General features: G+C 44.7%; 1 protein-coding gene across 1 annotated transcript in view; it reads left to right on the forward strand.

Annotated features, from left to right (window-relative positions):
- ABCF2 (ATP binding cassette subfamily F member 2) overlaps positions 1-17,006 on the forward strand; it is a 293,880-nt gene that overhangs the window by 6,040 nt on the left and 270,834 nt on the right. The window contains exon 4 of the mRNA XM_069212334.1: positions 290-489. Coding sequence (XP_069068435.1) covers positions 290-489 — 200 coding nt within the window. The remainder of the gene's footprint in view (positions 1-289; positions 490-17,006) is intronic.

The following is a 17,006-nucleotide window of genomic DNA, read 5'->3' on the forward strand; positions in this document are numbered from 1 at the left end:
TGGGTCATTGAGGTTTCAGTTGTGGTGCTAAGGAGTAATACAGTTTTTCACTTAAGTCACATGGCTCTGCCATCCTATTCATGTACATTTTACCCCTTTCTCTCCTCCATACGTCTTGCCCATCCTCCTCAACTTCCTCATTTTTTTTTCTTTCTCTCCTGTACTTTTTTCACCAACTTCTCTGCTGGTCCTTAAGCATCTTCCTTTTGTGGCTAGTCCTTCAAGGACCCAGTTGAACGGTATTAGCGGAACTTGTGAGTTTGAGACCAATATTTATTTTTTCTTCCAGGAAAATCAATGCTTCTGTCTGCCATTGGGAAGCGTGAAGTACCTATTCCAGATCACATCGACATCTATCATCTTACTCGTGAGATGCCTCCAACGGACAAAACTGCTTTGCATTGTGTCATGGAGGTGGACAAGGAGAGGAACATGCTAGAGAAAGAGGCTGAACGTCTTGCGCACGAGGATGGTAAGTTTTGCATGTTGGTTAGTGATTGGGCATCGTGGTAGGGGCCGTTTTGAATTTAGTGTTCTTTCTTAGTCATTCATACATAAAAACAGTCCGTGGTTTTTGCAGAATATGTGCAAAACTGCTGAAATACTGATGGTTTCTTTATGGCTTTGCGGGGGAAAAGTAAAATCTGTTTTTGGAGTGGGGAGAACCTACAGCATATTTGCAGGTTACAGATAGTGGATTGTTTCTCGATCTGATGGCACAAATCCTGCAACACACGTTAAGCTGCAGCAGATTTATTACTACTACAAACCTCTTTACTTGTTTGTCCTGATGTCCAGGTCTAAATTACAGTCAGATGCGTCCCGATAGGTTTTCTTCTCCCTCGCTCACCTTGACTTCAAGTAATTGTACCACTAAAAGTGCTGCTACCTTGGGAAGTGGCCACCTACTCCCTGCTGTGCAGGAAACCCACTTATCTGCTCAAGTTGCATCTCGAAGTTGTTCTAAACATTAATAGTACATAAACCCAGTAATTTGCATTGGAGATTGGGAAATAAGCATGCAATAGAAAATAGTAGGACACTTGCGGTATGCCAAACAAGCACATGAACCTTCTTCCAATACAGGGAATTAGAAAATAAGTTTTCTTCAGAATAATCTATGTAGGTTTTTCCTTACACATAAATTATTTCCCCCAAAACCATAGCCAATCCTAGAGCCCAGGAGCCAATGTTACTCTTAGTTTTGTTTAAATATAGCTGTGTTGTTTGTATTAAACATCTGACCCCAAAGACACCGTTGTTTGTGCTGTGTACTTACAAACATTTTGTGCTAAAAAAATGATTTTTCATGTCTAACTGCCTAATTAGCATATTGATTACATCGCTGGAAATTACAATATGATTAGTGTCCTGACATCAGTCAGTTGACTCTTCTGAGCCAGATCAGAAGGCATGATCACTAGTGATGGGAACCAGATTACATCACTAAACGTGCATTATGAGTGGTTCCTAAACTTTTTAGAGTAAACTTTTGTGACTCACCTAGTTTTAATGGAAATATATGTAATGTACTTAATGCTTCTTGCGGTAGAGCGCTGTCATTTATAGACAGCACATTTCCATTGAATTGCCACTACATTTGAACAGACTTTCAGTTTTTCTGATAATAGCTATATTGCACACATGTGCAAACGAGATATTGGTGAATTTTTACCATTTTTGCATCACCAAGTAAAGTATCTTGATTTGTTTAGGTTCTATTATAATCTTTGCTTCGAATAGATTTCTAAATGCAGAATCCTCACATTACAATATTCCCCTTGTGTAGGAAACTAAACTTCTTTGTGGCTGTCCCCACCCCCACTCGACCATACCTTTTGTCCCTTTAAGAGCTACTGGATACTGAATTTTCGACTGACAGTGCACCGAGGCCTGCCAACCAGGCCTCTGTGCCAATACTATTTCCTTAAAACAAGGTGATGATTAACTTTAACACATTTGGCAAAGGACTTTAAGGCCACTGTAAGTCCCTAGTAAATGGTACCCCTGGTACCTAGTGCATGGGTACTAAAGAGGGTCCTTTAGGGCTGCAGAGTATCTTATGCCGCCCTAAGGGAACCACGCACAAATACCACACAGACTGCGATTGCAGGCTGCTTGAGATGGTGTAAACCATGAAGTGAAAACATGACATGGCACACTCCTGTGTGACATGCCAAAGTCACTGTATTTAATATGTCATCCCTACAGCAGGCCTTTGAGCCCCAAGGCAGGATGCATTATTATATTTTAGGTGAGGATATATCTGCATGAGCAGATATGCCCCTTTGATGTTTAGTTCTATTACTAGATAGTACAAAAGAACAGGGGAGCCATCTTAAGGTATGTACTGGGCACTGCTCAAAAAGAGGTTACCCGGTGACATAATGGCTTCATGAAACCTATAGTGTTTGGTATCAAACACCTTTTATTAATAAATCCACACTGATTCCAGTGATGGAATTACTAATACATGCATCCAGAGGGTACCTTAGAGGTACCCCTTGAACCCTACTAGTCCTCTAGTGTGCTGCCTAGCCTGCCATCACAGATGAGTTTGTGACCCTCTAGGAGGCGAGAGCCCTGCTCTGAGGTTCGAAACAATGCCTGCTCTGGCAGGAGTGTTTAGACTCCTTCCAGCAGGAAAGCTAGTAAATTAGCATGCCGAGGCGGGGAGCTTCAAAGATCACATCGGCTTTGATATGCCAGTTTGGCTCCCCCCAATACCTGGAGGATGCCACTCCCCTGAGGCCCGTTTGCTCCTCCCAGCTAGTCACGAACCTAAGGTGGGCTACCTGAAGTGAACACACACATTAGGATTTTACCATTGTGGTTGTTGTGAAATTAGGAACTCTTGCAATACCTATGTTCAGTCTGCACACACCTGATGGATAATACCTGAAATGTGATATTCAGCATATTAGCTCAAGTTCGTCCTCTGTGGTGCCAAGGTAGGTGCCTAGTCCCAGCTATGCACTCCTTGTGAATTGTGCTGGCAGTGAGCTCACTCTGCTGGCAGCTCCTCGGCACACTTCACATACAATGAGAAATGTAAGAGTTCCATGAGGAAAATTGTATCACAGCTATTTCCAATTGCAGGATTGTAAAGAAATCCTAGTAGTAGTGGATCATGCTACTAGGTATCCTGAAGCTATTCCCCTTAGGTCGACTACTGCCCCTGCAGTAGCCAAGGCCCTCATTGGTATCTTTACCAGAGTGGGCTTCCCTAAGGAGGTGGTGTCTGACAGAGGTACCAACTTCATGTCAGCATACCTAAAACACATGTGGAATGAGTGTGGGGTGACTTATAAATTCACTACACCATATCATCCACAAACTAATGGCATTGTCGAGAGATTCAACAAGACATTAAAGGGCATGATCATGGGGCTCCCAGAAAAACTCAAAAGGAGATGGGATGTCCTCCTGCCATGTCTACTTTTCGCCTACAGAGAGGTGCCTCAGAAGGGAGTAGGATTCTCACCCTTTGAACTTCTGTTTGGCCACCCTGTAAGGGGACCACTTGCTCTTGTTAAAGAAGGCTGGGAGAGACCTCTTCATGAGCCTAAACAAGACATAGTGGACTATGTACTTGGCCTTCGCTCAAGGATGGCAGAGTACATGGAAAAGGCAAGTAAAAACCTTGAGGCCAGCCAACAACTCCAGAAGTTGTGGTATGACCAAAAGGCTGCACTGGTTGAATTTCAACCAGGGCAGAAAGTCTGGGTTCTGGAGCCTGTGGCTCCCAGGGCACTCCAGGACAAATGGAGTGGCCCTTACCCAGTACTAGAGAGGAAGAGTCAGGTCACCTACCTGGTGGACCTGGGCACAAGCAGGAGCCCCAAGAGGGTGATCCATGTGAACCGCCTTAAGCTCTTCCATGACAGGGCTGATGTAAATCTGTTGATGGTGACAGATGAGGACCAGGAAGCTGAGAGTGAACCTCTCCCTGATCTCCTCTCATCAGACCCTAAAGATGGCTTAGTGGATGGAGTGATCTATTCAGACACCCTCTCTAGCCAACAGCAGTCTGACTGTAGGAAGGTCCTGCAGCAGTTTCCTGAACTCTTTTCCCTAACCCCTGGTCGGACACACCTGTGTACCCATGATGTGGACACAGGAGACAGCATGCCTGTCAAAAACAAAATATTTAGACAGTCTGACCAAGTTAAGGAAAGCATCAAGGTGGAAGTCCACAAGATGCTGGAATTGGGAGTAATTGAGTACTCTGACAGCCCCTGGGCTAGCCCAGTGGTCTTAGTCCCCAAACCTCACACCAAAGAAGGAAAGAGAGAGATGAGGTTTTGTGTGGACTACAGAGGTCTCAACTCTGTCACCAAGACAGATGCTCATCCCATTCCTAGAGCTGATGAGCTAATAGACAAATTAGGGGCTGCCAAATTCTTAAGTACCTTTGACTTAACAGCAGGGTACTGGCAAATCAAAATGGCCCCTGGAGCAAAAGAAAAGACAGCATTCTCCACACCTGATGGGCATTATCAGTTCACTGTTATGCCCTTTGGTTTAAAGAATGCCCCTGCCACCTTCCAAAGGTTGGTGAATCAAGTCCTTGCTGGGTTGGAATCCTTTAGTGCAGCTTATCTTGATGATATTGCTGTCTTCAGCTCTACCTGGCAGGATCACCTGGTCCACCTGAAGAAGGTTTTGAAGGCTCTGCAATCTGCAGGCCTCTCTATCAAGGCATCCAAATGCCAGATAGGGCAGGGAACTGTGGTTTACTTGGGACACCTTGTAGGTGGAGGCCAAGTTCAGCCACTCCAGCCTAAGATCCAGACTATTCTGGACTGGGCAGCTCCAAAAACCCAGACTCAAGTCAGGGCATTCCTTGGCTTGACTGGGTACTATAGGAGGTTTGTGAAGGGATATGGATCCATTGCGACAGCCCTCACAGAACTCACCTCCAAGAAAATGCCCAAGAAAGTAAACTGGACTGTAGAATGCCAACAGGCCTTTGACACCCTGAAGCAAGCTATGTGCACAGCACCAGTTCTAAAAGCTCCAGATTACTCCAAACAATTCATTGTGCAAACAGATGCCTCTGAACATGGGATAGGGGCAGTTTTGTCCCAAACAAATGATGATGGCCTTGACCAGCCTGTTGCTTTCATTAGCAGGAGGTTACTCCCCAGTGAGCAGCGTTGGAGTGCCATTGAGAGGGAGGCCTTTGCTGTGGTTTGGTCCCTGAAGAAGTTGAGACCATACCTCTTTGGTACTCACTTCCTAGTTCAGACTGACCACAGACCTCTCAGATGGCTGATGCAAATGAAAGGTGCAAATCCAAAACTGTTGAGGTGGTCCATCTCCCTACAGGGAATGGACTTTATAGTGGAACACAGACCTGGGACTGCCCATGCCAATGCAGATGGCCTTTCCAGGTTCTTCCACTTAGAAAATGAAGACTCTTGGGAAAGGTTAGTCTCATCCTCTTTCGTATGGGGGGGGGGGTTGTGTAAAAAAAATGCCTCCTTGGCATGGTTACCCCCTGACTTTTTGCCTTTGCTGATGCTATGTTTTGAATTGAAAGTGTGCTGAGGCCTGCTAACCAGGCCCCAGCACCAGTGTTCTTTCCCTAACCTGTACTTTTGATTCCACAATTGGCACACCCTGGCATCCAGATAAGTCCCTTGTAACTGGTGCTTCTAGTACCAAGGGCCCTGATGCCAAGGAAGGTCTCTAAGGGCTGCAGCATGTCTTATGCCACCCTGGAGACCCCTCACTCAGCACAGACGCACTGCTTGCCAGCTTGTGTGTGCTGGTGAGAACAAAACGAGTAAGTCGACATGGCACTCCCCTCAGGGTGCCATGCCAGCCTCTCACTGCCTATGCAGGTATAGATAAGTCACCCCTCTAGTAGGCCTTACAGCCCTAAGGCAGGGTGCACTATACCATAGGTGAGGGCACCAGTGCATGAGCACTGTGCCCCTACAGTGTCTAAGCAATACCTTAGACATTGTAAGTGCAGGGTAGCCATAAGAGTCTATGGTCTGGGAGTCTGTTTTACACGAACTCCACAGCACCATAATGGCTACACTGAAAACTGGGAAGTTTGGTATCAAACTTCTCAGCACAATAAATGCCCACTGATGCCAGTGTATATTTTATTGTAAAATACACCACAGAGGGCACCTTAGAGGTGCCCCCTGAAACTTAACCGACTATCTGTGTAGGCTGACTGGTTCCAGCAGCCTGCCACACTAGAGACATGTTGCTGGCCCCATGGGGAGAGTGCCTTTGTCACTCTGAGGCCAGTAACAAAGCCTGCACTGGGTGGAGATGCTAACACCTCCCCCAGGCAGGAGCTGTAACACCTGGCGGTGAGCCTCAAAGGCTCACCCCTTTGTCACAGCACCGCAGGACACTCCAGCTTAGTGGAGTTGCCTGCCCCCTCCGGCCACGGCCCCCACTTTTGGCGGCAAGGCTGGAGGAAACAAAGAAAACAACAAGGAGGAGTCACTGGCCAGTCAGGACAGCCCCTAAGGTGTCCTGAGCTGAGGTGACTAACTTTTAGAAATCCTCCATCTTGCAGATGGAGGATTCCCCCAATAGGATTAGGGATGTGACCCCCTCCCCTTGGGAGGAGGCACAAAGAGGGTGTACCCACCCTCAGGGCTAGTAGCCATTGGCTACTAACCCCCAGACCTAAACACGCCCTTAAATTTAGTATTTAAGGGCTTCCCTGAACCTAAGATTGTAGATTCCTGCAACTTACCTGAAGAAGGACTGCTGAGCTGAAAAACCCCTGCAGAGGAAGAACAGAAGACACCAACTGCTTTGGCTCCAGACTTACCGGCCTGTCTCCTGCCTTCCAAAGAAACCTGCTCCAGTGACGCTTTCCAAGGGACCAGCGACCTCTGAATCCTCTGAGGACTGCCCAGCTTCAAGAAAGACTAGAAACTCCCGAGGACAGCGGCACTGCTCCAAAAGAACTGCAACTTTGTTTCAAGGAGCAGATTTAAAGACCCCTGCAACTCCCCGCAAGAAGCGTGAGACTTGCAACACTGCACCCGGCGACCCCAACTCGACTGGTGAAGAACAACCAACTCGGGGAGGACCCTCCGGCGACTCTACGACTGTGAGTAACCAAAGTTGTCCCCCCTGAGCCCCCACAGCGACGCCTGCAGAGGGAATCCCCAGGCTCCCCCTGACCGCGACTGTCTGAACTCCATTTCCCGACGGCTGGAAAAGACCCTGCACCCGCAGCCCCCAGCCCCTAAAGAAACGGAACTTCTGTGCAGGAGTGACCCCCAGGAGGCCCTCTCCCTTGCCCAGGTGGTGGCTACCCCGAGGAGCCCCTCCCTTGCCTGCCTGCATCGCTGAAGAGACCCCTTGGTCTCCCATTGAAAACTAAAGGAAACCCGACGCTTGTTTGCACACTGCACCCGGCCGCCCCCGCGCTGCTGAGGGTGTACTTTCTGTGTGGACTTGTGTCCCCCCCCGGTGCCCTACAAAACCCCCCTGGTCTGCCCTCCGAAGACGCGGGTACTTACTTGCTGGCAGACTGGAACCGGGGCACCCCCTTCTCTCCCTTATAGCCTATGTGTTTTGGGCACCTCTTTGACCTTTGCACCTGACCGGCCCTGAGCTGCTGGTGTGATAACTTTGGGGTTGCTCTGAACCCCCAACGGTGGGCTACCTTGGACCAAAAACTGAAACCTGTAAGTGACTTACTTACCTGTTTAAACTAACATTACTTTACCTCCCCCAGGAACTGTGAAAATTGCACTAAGTGTCCACTTTTAAAACAGCTTATTGTGTTTTATGTGAAAAGTATACATGCTAATGAAATGATTCAAAGTTCCTAAAGTACTTACCTGCAATACCTTTCAAATGAGATATTACATGTAGAATTTGAACTTGTGGTTCTTAAAATAAACTAAGAAAAGATATTTTTCTATAACAAAACCTATTGGCTGGATTTGTCTCTGAGTGTGTGTTCCTCATTTATTGCCTGTGTGTATGTACAACAAATGCTTAACACTACTCCTTGGATAAGCCTACTGCTCGACCACACTACCACAAAATAGAGCATTAGTATTATCTCTTTTTGCCACTATCTTACCTCTAAGGGGAACCCTTGGACTCTGTGCATACTATTCCTTACTTTGAAATAGTGCATACAGAGCCAACTTCCTACAAGGATACATTTTTTTTATTTTTATTTTTTTGTTCTTTTTACAAAGACGCTAGACATCCATGGGGTTTCCGGGTGCACCAACCTACCCAAATATTTTAATGGAAATTTTTTTGCATTTGAGTGGATTTTACAAAACATTACAATGGTCTAATAACCTAGGGACTTACAAAGTGTTTATTGGTATTTTTTTTGTTTATCATATGGCGATTAAACACAAGCGATGACATCAAGTTCATCCATCAATGTATTTTTTTTTTGGATGTGTCAATAAGAGTTACCCCCGGGTGTGGTGTTGTGTGTGTGTGTTTTTTTTTTTTTTTTTTTTTTTTTTTTTTTTTTTTTTTTTTTACAATTTATTAGATTGAAACGAATCATTTAGAATCCTGAGGAACTATCTAGCATACATGAGTAGCTCAAAACCAAATTTAGGGCCAGAGAACATCCCTTACAAATACTTAACAGTGCAATTTCATGTGCTAACCAACACCAGAGTGAGAATACTTTTTTTTTTTTTTTTTTAACACACCAGCGAAAAGTCAGCAAGATTTGGGTGTGTATTGAAGTATTTTACTAAAGCTCAATACATCAGGAGAATCATCACCCAGAGGTGCGAACTATTAAATAATGAACCAGATTTCCTTGGACTATTCCGCCAAAAAACATTATTTGCATATAATCATTCAAAAACCTTAAGAGGTGTTGTCAAGCAGAGACCATTAACAATCTCGATCTTTTAAAGGCACCATGAAGTGCCTGAACTGTGTGCATTGTAGTAATGCGAGTTTAGGAGACACCGTTACACATCCCATGAACGGAACTCGCATCAACTTGAAGCAGTCAGCAGGTTCTAACATTTAAGAATGTGATATGTGCCTTAAAGTGCTCCTGCGGGAAATCAAATGTGGGTAAAACGTAACGAAAAATTAAAGTGAGAATCTCTGAAAACAAAAGTAATATATGGAATTATGTTCCTACTTCAAGTGTGGCTGCCTATTGGATGGTAGCAAGTCACAGCATTTCCCAACTAAGATTTCAGATACTGGAGGTAGTACAAGTTAAAGTTGACAGCGACTTCCAGAAGAGGTTGTCGCAAAGAGTTGTTTTGGTTCAAGAGGCTTAATAGCATGTAGCCTGAATGACTGTGGATCTGACATATTTTCTTTAACTTAGTGTTTTATTTTGCTTTAAGCGGTATTTTTTTTGTTTTGTTTCAGTTTTACTGTGTTATTGACAGATAAAACAAAATCCTGCCTTCTAAATAATGATATTAACACTTGATATTAGTGGGTTAGATTTGTGATTTCCATCACTGTGTGTACATGTCATTGGTTGTTATAAAAAATTATCAAGAAGCAGGATTTCGTCATTATCACTCATACAAACCGGATTTCTTGTTAATTATTATAGGATGTTTGTTAGTAACTGTATATGTGTTAGCGCTTTTCAGTTTCTATATGGTAATTAATAATATGGCACAAATGGGAGAGGTGGTTCTTTAATGCTATGCACTGAATATAATTGACTTGTTAATTTGGGGAGGCATCTATGAGAATTCATGCATTTTGTATCATGTTGATTTTGCTAGAATTACAACAAAAATATCTTTTTGTTGCCTGTCATGGGTAACATAACATGGGTTATTGGTTAATAGGTCACACCGGGGATAGATACCAACGTGATTGGTTCACTTTTTGAAAGCCCTTCCGGGTAATCGCGTTTTCAGAAACATTGTGATTTCATGAATGCAGCGTTTTAGCATGGTTTCTTTAAATTTCACAACCAATGTGATTGGTTCACTTTTTGAAAGCATTTCTGGGTATTCGCATATTCCAAAACACAGTGATGACACAAACACAGCGTTCCAGCATGTATTAACCCCTTCCCTGCCGTGGACATACTGGTTACGTCCGGTGGCGCAGCACTGAGGCGCCACGAGCGTAACCACTACGTCCTGGTATAGGCCCTTGGTGGAAGCGCTGGTGCTCCCCCTGAGGGCCTTCCCCCCCCCCCCCCACCCCCCAGGGCATGGCCGGAAGTGGAATAGCTTCCCCTTCCACCCCAACCCCCGTGACATCTGATGTCAGCATGCAATCGCGTACTAACCTCATCCGAGGTCACCTCCCATTGCACTGGAAGCATGCTTCCAGCACGATGTGGAAGAGAAATGCTCAGCATTTCTCTTCCGCTTGGGTGGAGGGGGCAGGCAGAGGCATGAAAGGAACAGCCTTTCCTTTCATGTCTCTGCAAGCATTTCTGCTTGCAGATTGCGATGTGATCGGGCAACAGAAATGCCCACTAGACACCAGGGATTTTTTTTTCTTTGGACCCTTAATAATAAGGGGAGCAGCCCCGTGGGCAAGGGCCTTTCCCCAGGGGGGGAAATTATTTTTAGGCTATTTCTGCCCCCACCCCCCAGGGGCGGAAACCCCCTAGACACCAGGGATAGATTTTTCTTTGTTTACTTCTGTTTTTTGCATATGGGGAGCGACCCCCTTAGGCAAGGGTCGTTCCCCGGGGGGGTGGGAGGGGGGTAAAATTTATTTTAGGCCATTTCTGCAGATTGGCCTATTTTTAAGCCGATCTATCCCCAAAGAGGGTAGAAACCACTAGGCACCGGGTGTGTGTGTTGTGTGTTATTTATTTTATTTTTTTCTGGCGGGGGAGGGGGGTGAAGCCTGGCGGCGAAGTGGTTAAGTGTACAATTGATAATTGGCCCACAAGAGAGATTTTTGTCTTTCAGGGTAAGGGCAGGTGAAAGTTTACAGGCATGAAAAGCCACGCAGTTTGGTTGTAGTTTTCTGGGGAGCGCATTTTTATAAGATATTGCACCATTGATTCATACGCATGTTGAATACACTTACATATATTATTGAAGGCACAACATGGTACTGGGCTAGCACATTATTCTGTTGTCATACAAGAACGCTGTTTAAACTTGCGCTCATGGTTATTGTTTTTATAGTTGTTTTGAGTTACTTCAGGGGCGCATTTCTGAGAGACACCGCGTAAGCATGTCAAACCAACTAATATTCACCAGCACAGTTAGTTATCTCATTCCCGTATAAGAGTGGAATCCCCCCCCCCCCCCCCCACACGCACACATTTGTATCCAAAATGCATTGGGAAGGAAGTATAAAATACAGCAAAGCATTTTAAATCGTTACATATTTCACAACCCAGCTTCAATGAATTTATGGGCAGAGGTTGAAAAACGTGTATATTATGTGTCAGATTTAATTGAATAAAGACCTACTGGAACACAAAGCCACATTCTTTTGATATTGGTATAAAATTATGAACAAACCGATCCGGGTTTTTTGTGAAGTGCGCCGAGAAGCTGGCAGCAGAGGGAGATCACTGCCACCGCAGTTTGCCAAAATTAGGAACTCTGACAGAGGTAATGCCCACTCCCCAGTGGAAGTGGTCACCTAGGGGATGTAGTGATCCTAGGTGTAAGTAGCCCATTGGCGACTACCCTTCACTCCCCTTAGGACTGCTAAATTGAGTATTTAGGTGGGCCCCTAACACCATGAAATTAGATTTGTAGGTCCAAAAAAGGACGACACCAAAGAACTGAGGAGCAGCAACTGACTTGGTGCCAACCCTGCTGGCCTGCCTGCTTTCCTCAACGGTTGTGCCAAAAAGCGGCTCATCCTGAAGCTGATCAGCCTCCAAAAGACTGGGAAGGCCGCAAGCACATCAAGGACCAACCATCATCTTCTTTGAAGCAGAGGACCTGCTTCCTTGCACATTTGCAGGCAACAAAGACTGAAACAGCTGAAAATGTGTAATGTCACTGCTTTGGAGTTTCTTGGGTGTCTCTCACTTGGAGATGGATTTTGTCTCAAGTGGAGTTCAGGAATATCCTGTATGCCTTTCCAATGAGACCAGTACCCTGAGTTATCAAGAAGATTCAGACTGACTGGCTCCAAGTTGTCTTGGTGGCCCCAGATTAGACTGTGTGGTATGTGTGGCGCGTGGATCAAATGTAGATCTACATTCGATCTACCTCCTAGGGGAATGCAGGGAAGGAGAATGTTTGGAGGGCGGTGGTTGGGAAGACGACGGTCCTGAGGTGGAGTTGCTGATATCGGCTCCTGTAATGAACCAACGTGTCTTTAAAAAAAACAAAAATTAAAAGAAATGCTCCAACCTGATGAATGTGCGTCTTCACAATGGCAATGAGGTAGGCAGCAGCGGTGTAAGTGTGGTTGGTACTACGAATTCCAGCTTTGTGTTGCTGTACTTGCGGATGCGGTTGGTGCCGCGTATTCTGGATTCGTGTTTGTGCTGCGTGCGGTGTCGGCTCTCTGCGTTGATGTTACGCAGCCGGTTTGGCCCGAGTGTTTCACTTTTGCCGCAACGAGGTCAAGGTATTTCCTGCTATCGGATGCATTTGGATGAGCATGGAATTCTGGGTAGGAGTGTGCCAGAGTTCCTTTAAGCACATATGCGGCGTGCAGCAGCCATCTTTGAAGATTGGGAAGATTTCCATTTTCTCCATTGGTTATAATGTGGTACAGACACCATCATGTCTGTCGATTTTTTCCTATGTAATTATACTGGAACAACCGGTGATAGGCACACCTTTATGCCTGTTGAATTCACATAATTTTGTGCATAGTTACTAGAACACTATTATAAACTTTTCTATACACTCTTACGGTGATAGGCACACCATTGTGCCTGTTGAATCCACACAATATTCTTAGGCACATTTACTGGAACACTATAGTAATTATTCACATGGACATTTAAGAGACAATTCATTTTTACGATATTGGCACATTTTGTGCTGATTGTTTTGGGTTAATGTTATTATGAATTGTGGATTTGGTTTTTTAGTGATGTTTCTTACATATTTATACATACAGAACTGTTGTGTACAATGTCTAGTATCCAACCTCCACCATTTTTCATAAATGAACAATGAGATCCTCCAGTTGAATGGGAATTGTGGTTGGACTTATTTGAGACGTTTGTGGATGTATTGGAAGAAGGTGAATGCTCGCCCGAAAGAAATTTGTCATTGCTTAAACATCTGTTGGGGGCTGTTGAATTGAGGTAATAAAAAAATTTGCCACCAGTTTAAAATGTGAATGGAGAAAATGTGTACAAGTGCGCGTTAAAACAGTTACATGAAAGGTATGGTAGGAAGAGTAATGTGGTTATGGAAAGATATACGTTTTATTCCAGGGAACAGAAAGTGGACGAGTCGATTGACTAGTATATGGTGTACTAAGAAGTCTTGCAGTTACTTGTGCTTTTGATCATATGACCAAGTTTTAAGAAATCAATTATTAATGAAGCCTAAATCTTTAAAAATACAAGAGAAACTATGTTCTTCAGGAGAAATATCTTTGAAAACAGCTATTGAAGTGGCAAGTATTGAGGTTAGAGAGTTGCATACAAGTTATGAGGAATGAATTAAAGGATAATGACATTATATGTACTGAGAGTAGGGATAGTAAGGAAAAAAAAAAAGGAAAGGGTTGCTACACGTTTTGTTGGCGAGGGTAACAAAACTGGGACAAACAACAATATAGAAATGTTTCAGATGTGGTGCCAGCTTGCATTTTGCAAATTTTAGTGGATGTCCAGTTGTTGGAAAAATTAGCTGTACTTGCAAGAAAAAAGGACATTTTGCTCGAGTGTGTAAAAGTTTTGGGAGGACGGTGAGTTGCATTGTGGAGAGCGTGGATGATGACGGAATTGAGGAAGGTATGCAGAATATGGTGTTAAGTATTCAAAGCAGTAGTGTTAAGGAAAGAGACCATCAGTTTCCCAAGTGTTGCAGAAGTGTTGATGGGGTTCATGTGGAAGTCATGGTGGATTTGTGTGCATGGTACACTATAATGGGAAAACCAATATTTAATTGGTTATGACCTGGAAGAGAATTACAAAATACTAGAATAAGCCCTTGTAGCTATTCGGGACATAAAATTGCGATTGGGGTGGGGGGGGGGGGGAGCAAAGCAGGCAGAAATTGAGTTTGCGGGGGAAGAGGTGTTCATGAGAGGTTCTTATAGCTGAAAGTGGCCGACGAATTTAGGTTGGCTGCATATATGTGAATTGGGGGTGAAAGTGGACCCTAGTGCGATTCTGCCAGTGTATACGGTGAGTACGGATTGGTTGCAGAATGTTTTGTACTCTGACTTAAAGAAGATGTTCCCAACCGTTTTTAGCAATCAATTGGGAAGGATGAAAAATTTCCAACATACAATTGTATTAAAACAGAATGCTGTTCCAGGGAGACAAACGTTGAGGAATGTTCCCTTTATTTATAGTGGTAATTTAAAGGAAATGTTATGGGATTTGTGTAACAAGGATATTATTGAACCTATTGAGTGCTCTGTTTGGGTTTCTCCGATTTGCAATTTCAGTGAAGTCTAATGGAGATATTAGGCTGTGTGTTGACCTGCGAGCACCCAATGATGCGATTTGGGTAGACTCATTTCCATTGCCAAATTTGCAGGAATTGATGTCACCTGTTGGAGATGCTACAGTATTTTCAACTATTGATTTGGCTAGTGCTTATCATCAAATACAATTGAATCCGGAGTCTAAACATTGCACACTGTTTATTACACTAGAAAGAATGTTCCAGTATAAAAGGATGCCATTTGGATTAGCTAGTGCATCTGCAGTTTTCCAAAGGGAGTCATCCAAAATACTTTCAGATGTAAAGGGTGCAAAGGTGTTCCAAGATGACTTATTAGTATATGGAAAGGATACAATTTATCATGACAGTAAACTTAAAGGCAATTTTGCAGGCACTAAGACTTTTTTTTAACTGTTAAAGATCAAAAGTGCAAATTTGGTGAGAGACAAGTGGAATATTTAGGCCATATTATTTCTAAGGATTGTTTCGGCCTAAAATTAGTCATGTGAAGTGTAAGGAACAACTTCTGTCATTATTAGGATTGGCTGAATTTTATTCTGTTTTTTTTTGGAAAATTTTGCATGCAAAGTGGAGAATCTTTGTGCTTTTCTCATGAAAAATACAATGTTTTGCTGGAAGCAAATACATGCAAGGAGTTTGCAACTATAAAAGAACATTGTGAATGCATCTTGTCTAAGATCGTTTGAGACTGCGCATGAGAATGGTCAGTGAATGCTGGTGGATATCGTATTCGAGCAGTACTGTCTCAACAAAAGAAAGGGAACTCATGGGTAGTTGCATATGCATCTTGTACTTTATCACATGCAGAAAAAAACTATTCTGGGATTGAAAAGAGCTGTTGGCTACTACTTGGGCTGTGCAACGATTTAGAATGTTACATATGGGGGCGCAAATTAAAAAAAACTGTACGTATCACAAGCCTCTGGTTAACATAAATGAGTTCGGGAGGTGGAAGGAACCTTACTCCAAGGTTAGCGAGGATGGCTTCTGTAGGAAGTTGGCTCTGTATGTGCTATTTCAAAGTAAGGAATAGCATGCACAGAGTCCAAGGGTTCCCCTTAGAGGTAAAATAGTGGTAAAAATAGATAATACTAATGCTCTATTTTGTGGAGTGTGGTCGAGCAGTAGGCTTATCCAAGGAGTAGTGTTTAAGCATTTGTTGTACATACACATAGACAATAAATGAGGTTACACACACTCAGAGACAAATCCAGCCCAATAGGTTTTTTATCTAGAAAAATATCTTTTCTTAGTTTATTTTAAGAACCACAGGTTCAAATTCTACATGTAATATCTCATTCGAAAGGTATTGCAGGTAAGTACTTTAGGAACTTCAAATCATCAAAATTGCATGTATACTTTTCAAGTTATTCACAAATAGCTGTTTTAAAAGTGGACACTTAGTGCAATTTTCACAGTTCCTGGGGGAGGTAAGTTTTTGTTAGTTTTACCAGGTAAGTAAGACACTTACAGGGTTCAGTTCTTGGTCCAAGGTAGCCCCACCGTTGGGGGTTCAGAGCAACCCCAAAGTCACCACACCAGCAGCTCAGGGCCGGTCAGGTGCAGAGTTCAAAGTGGTGCCCAAAACACATAGGCTAGAATGGAGAGAAGGGGGTGCCCCGGTTCCGGTCTGCTTGCAGGTAAGTACCCGCGTCTTCGGAGGGCAGACCAGGGGGGTTTTGTAGGGCACCGGGGGGGACACAAGGTCCACACAGAAATTTCACCCTCAGCGCGCGCGGGGGGCGGCCGGGGTGCAGTGTAGAAACAAGCGTCGGGTTCGCAATGTTAGTCTATGAGAGATCTCGGGATCTCTTCAGCGCTGCAGGCAGGCAAGGGGGGGGTTCCTCGGGGAAACCTCCACTTGGGGCAAGGGAGAGGGACTCCTGGGGGTCACTTCTCCAGTGAAAGTCCGGTCCTTCAGGTCCTGGGGGCTGCGGGTTGCAGGGTCTCTCCCAGGCGTCGGGACTTTAGATTCAAAGAGTCGCGGGTCAGGGGAAGCCTCGGGATTCCCTCTGCAGGCGGCGCTGTGGGGGCTCAGGGGGGACAGGTTTTGGTACTCACAGTATCAGAGTAGTCCTGGGGTCCCTCCTGAGGTGTCGGGTCTCCACCAGCCGAGTCGGGGTCGCCGGGTGCAGTGTGTGCAAGTCTCACGCTTCTTGCGGGGAGCTTGCAGGGTTCTTTAAAGCTGCTGGAAACAAAGTTAGCAGCCTTTCTTGGAGCAGGTCCGCTGTCCTCGGGAGTTTCTTGTCTTTTCGAAGCAGGGGCAGTCCTCAGAGGATGTCGAGGTCGCTGGTCCCTTCGGAAGGCGTCGCTGGAGCAGGATCTTTGGAAGGCAGGAGGACAGGCCGGTGAGTTTTCTGGAGCCAAGGCAGTTGTCGTCTTCTGGTCTTCCTCTGCAGGGGTTTTCAGCTAGGCAGTCCTTCTTCTTGTAGTTGCAGGAATCTAATT

Source organism: Pleurodeles waltl, chromosome 10 (genome assembly GCF_031143425.1).
Source record: "Pleurodeles waltl isolate 20211129_DDA chromosome 10, aPleWal1.hap1.20221129, whole genome shotgun sequence".
Lineage (NCBI taxonomy): Eukaryota > Metazoa > Chordata > Amphibia > Caudata > Salamandridae > Pleurodeles > Pleurodeles waltl.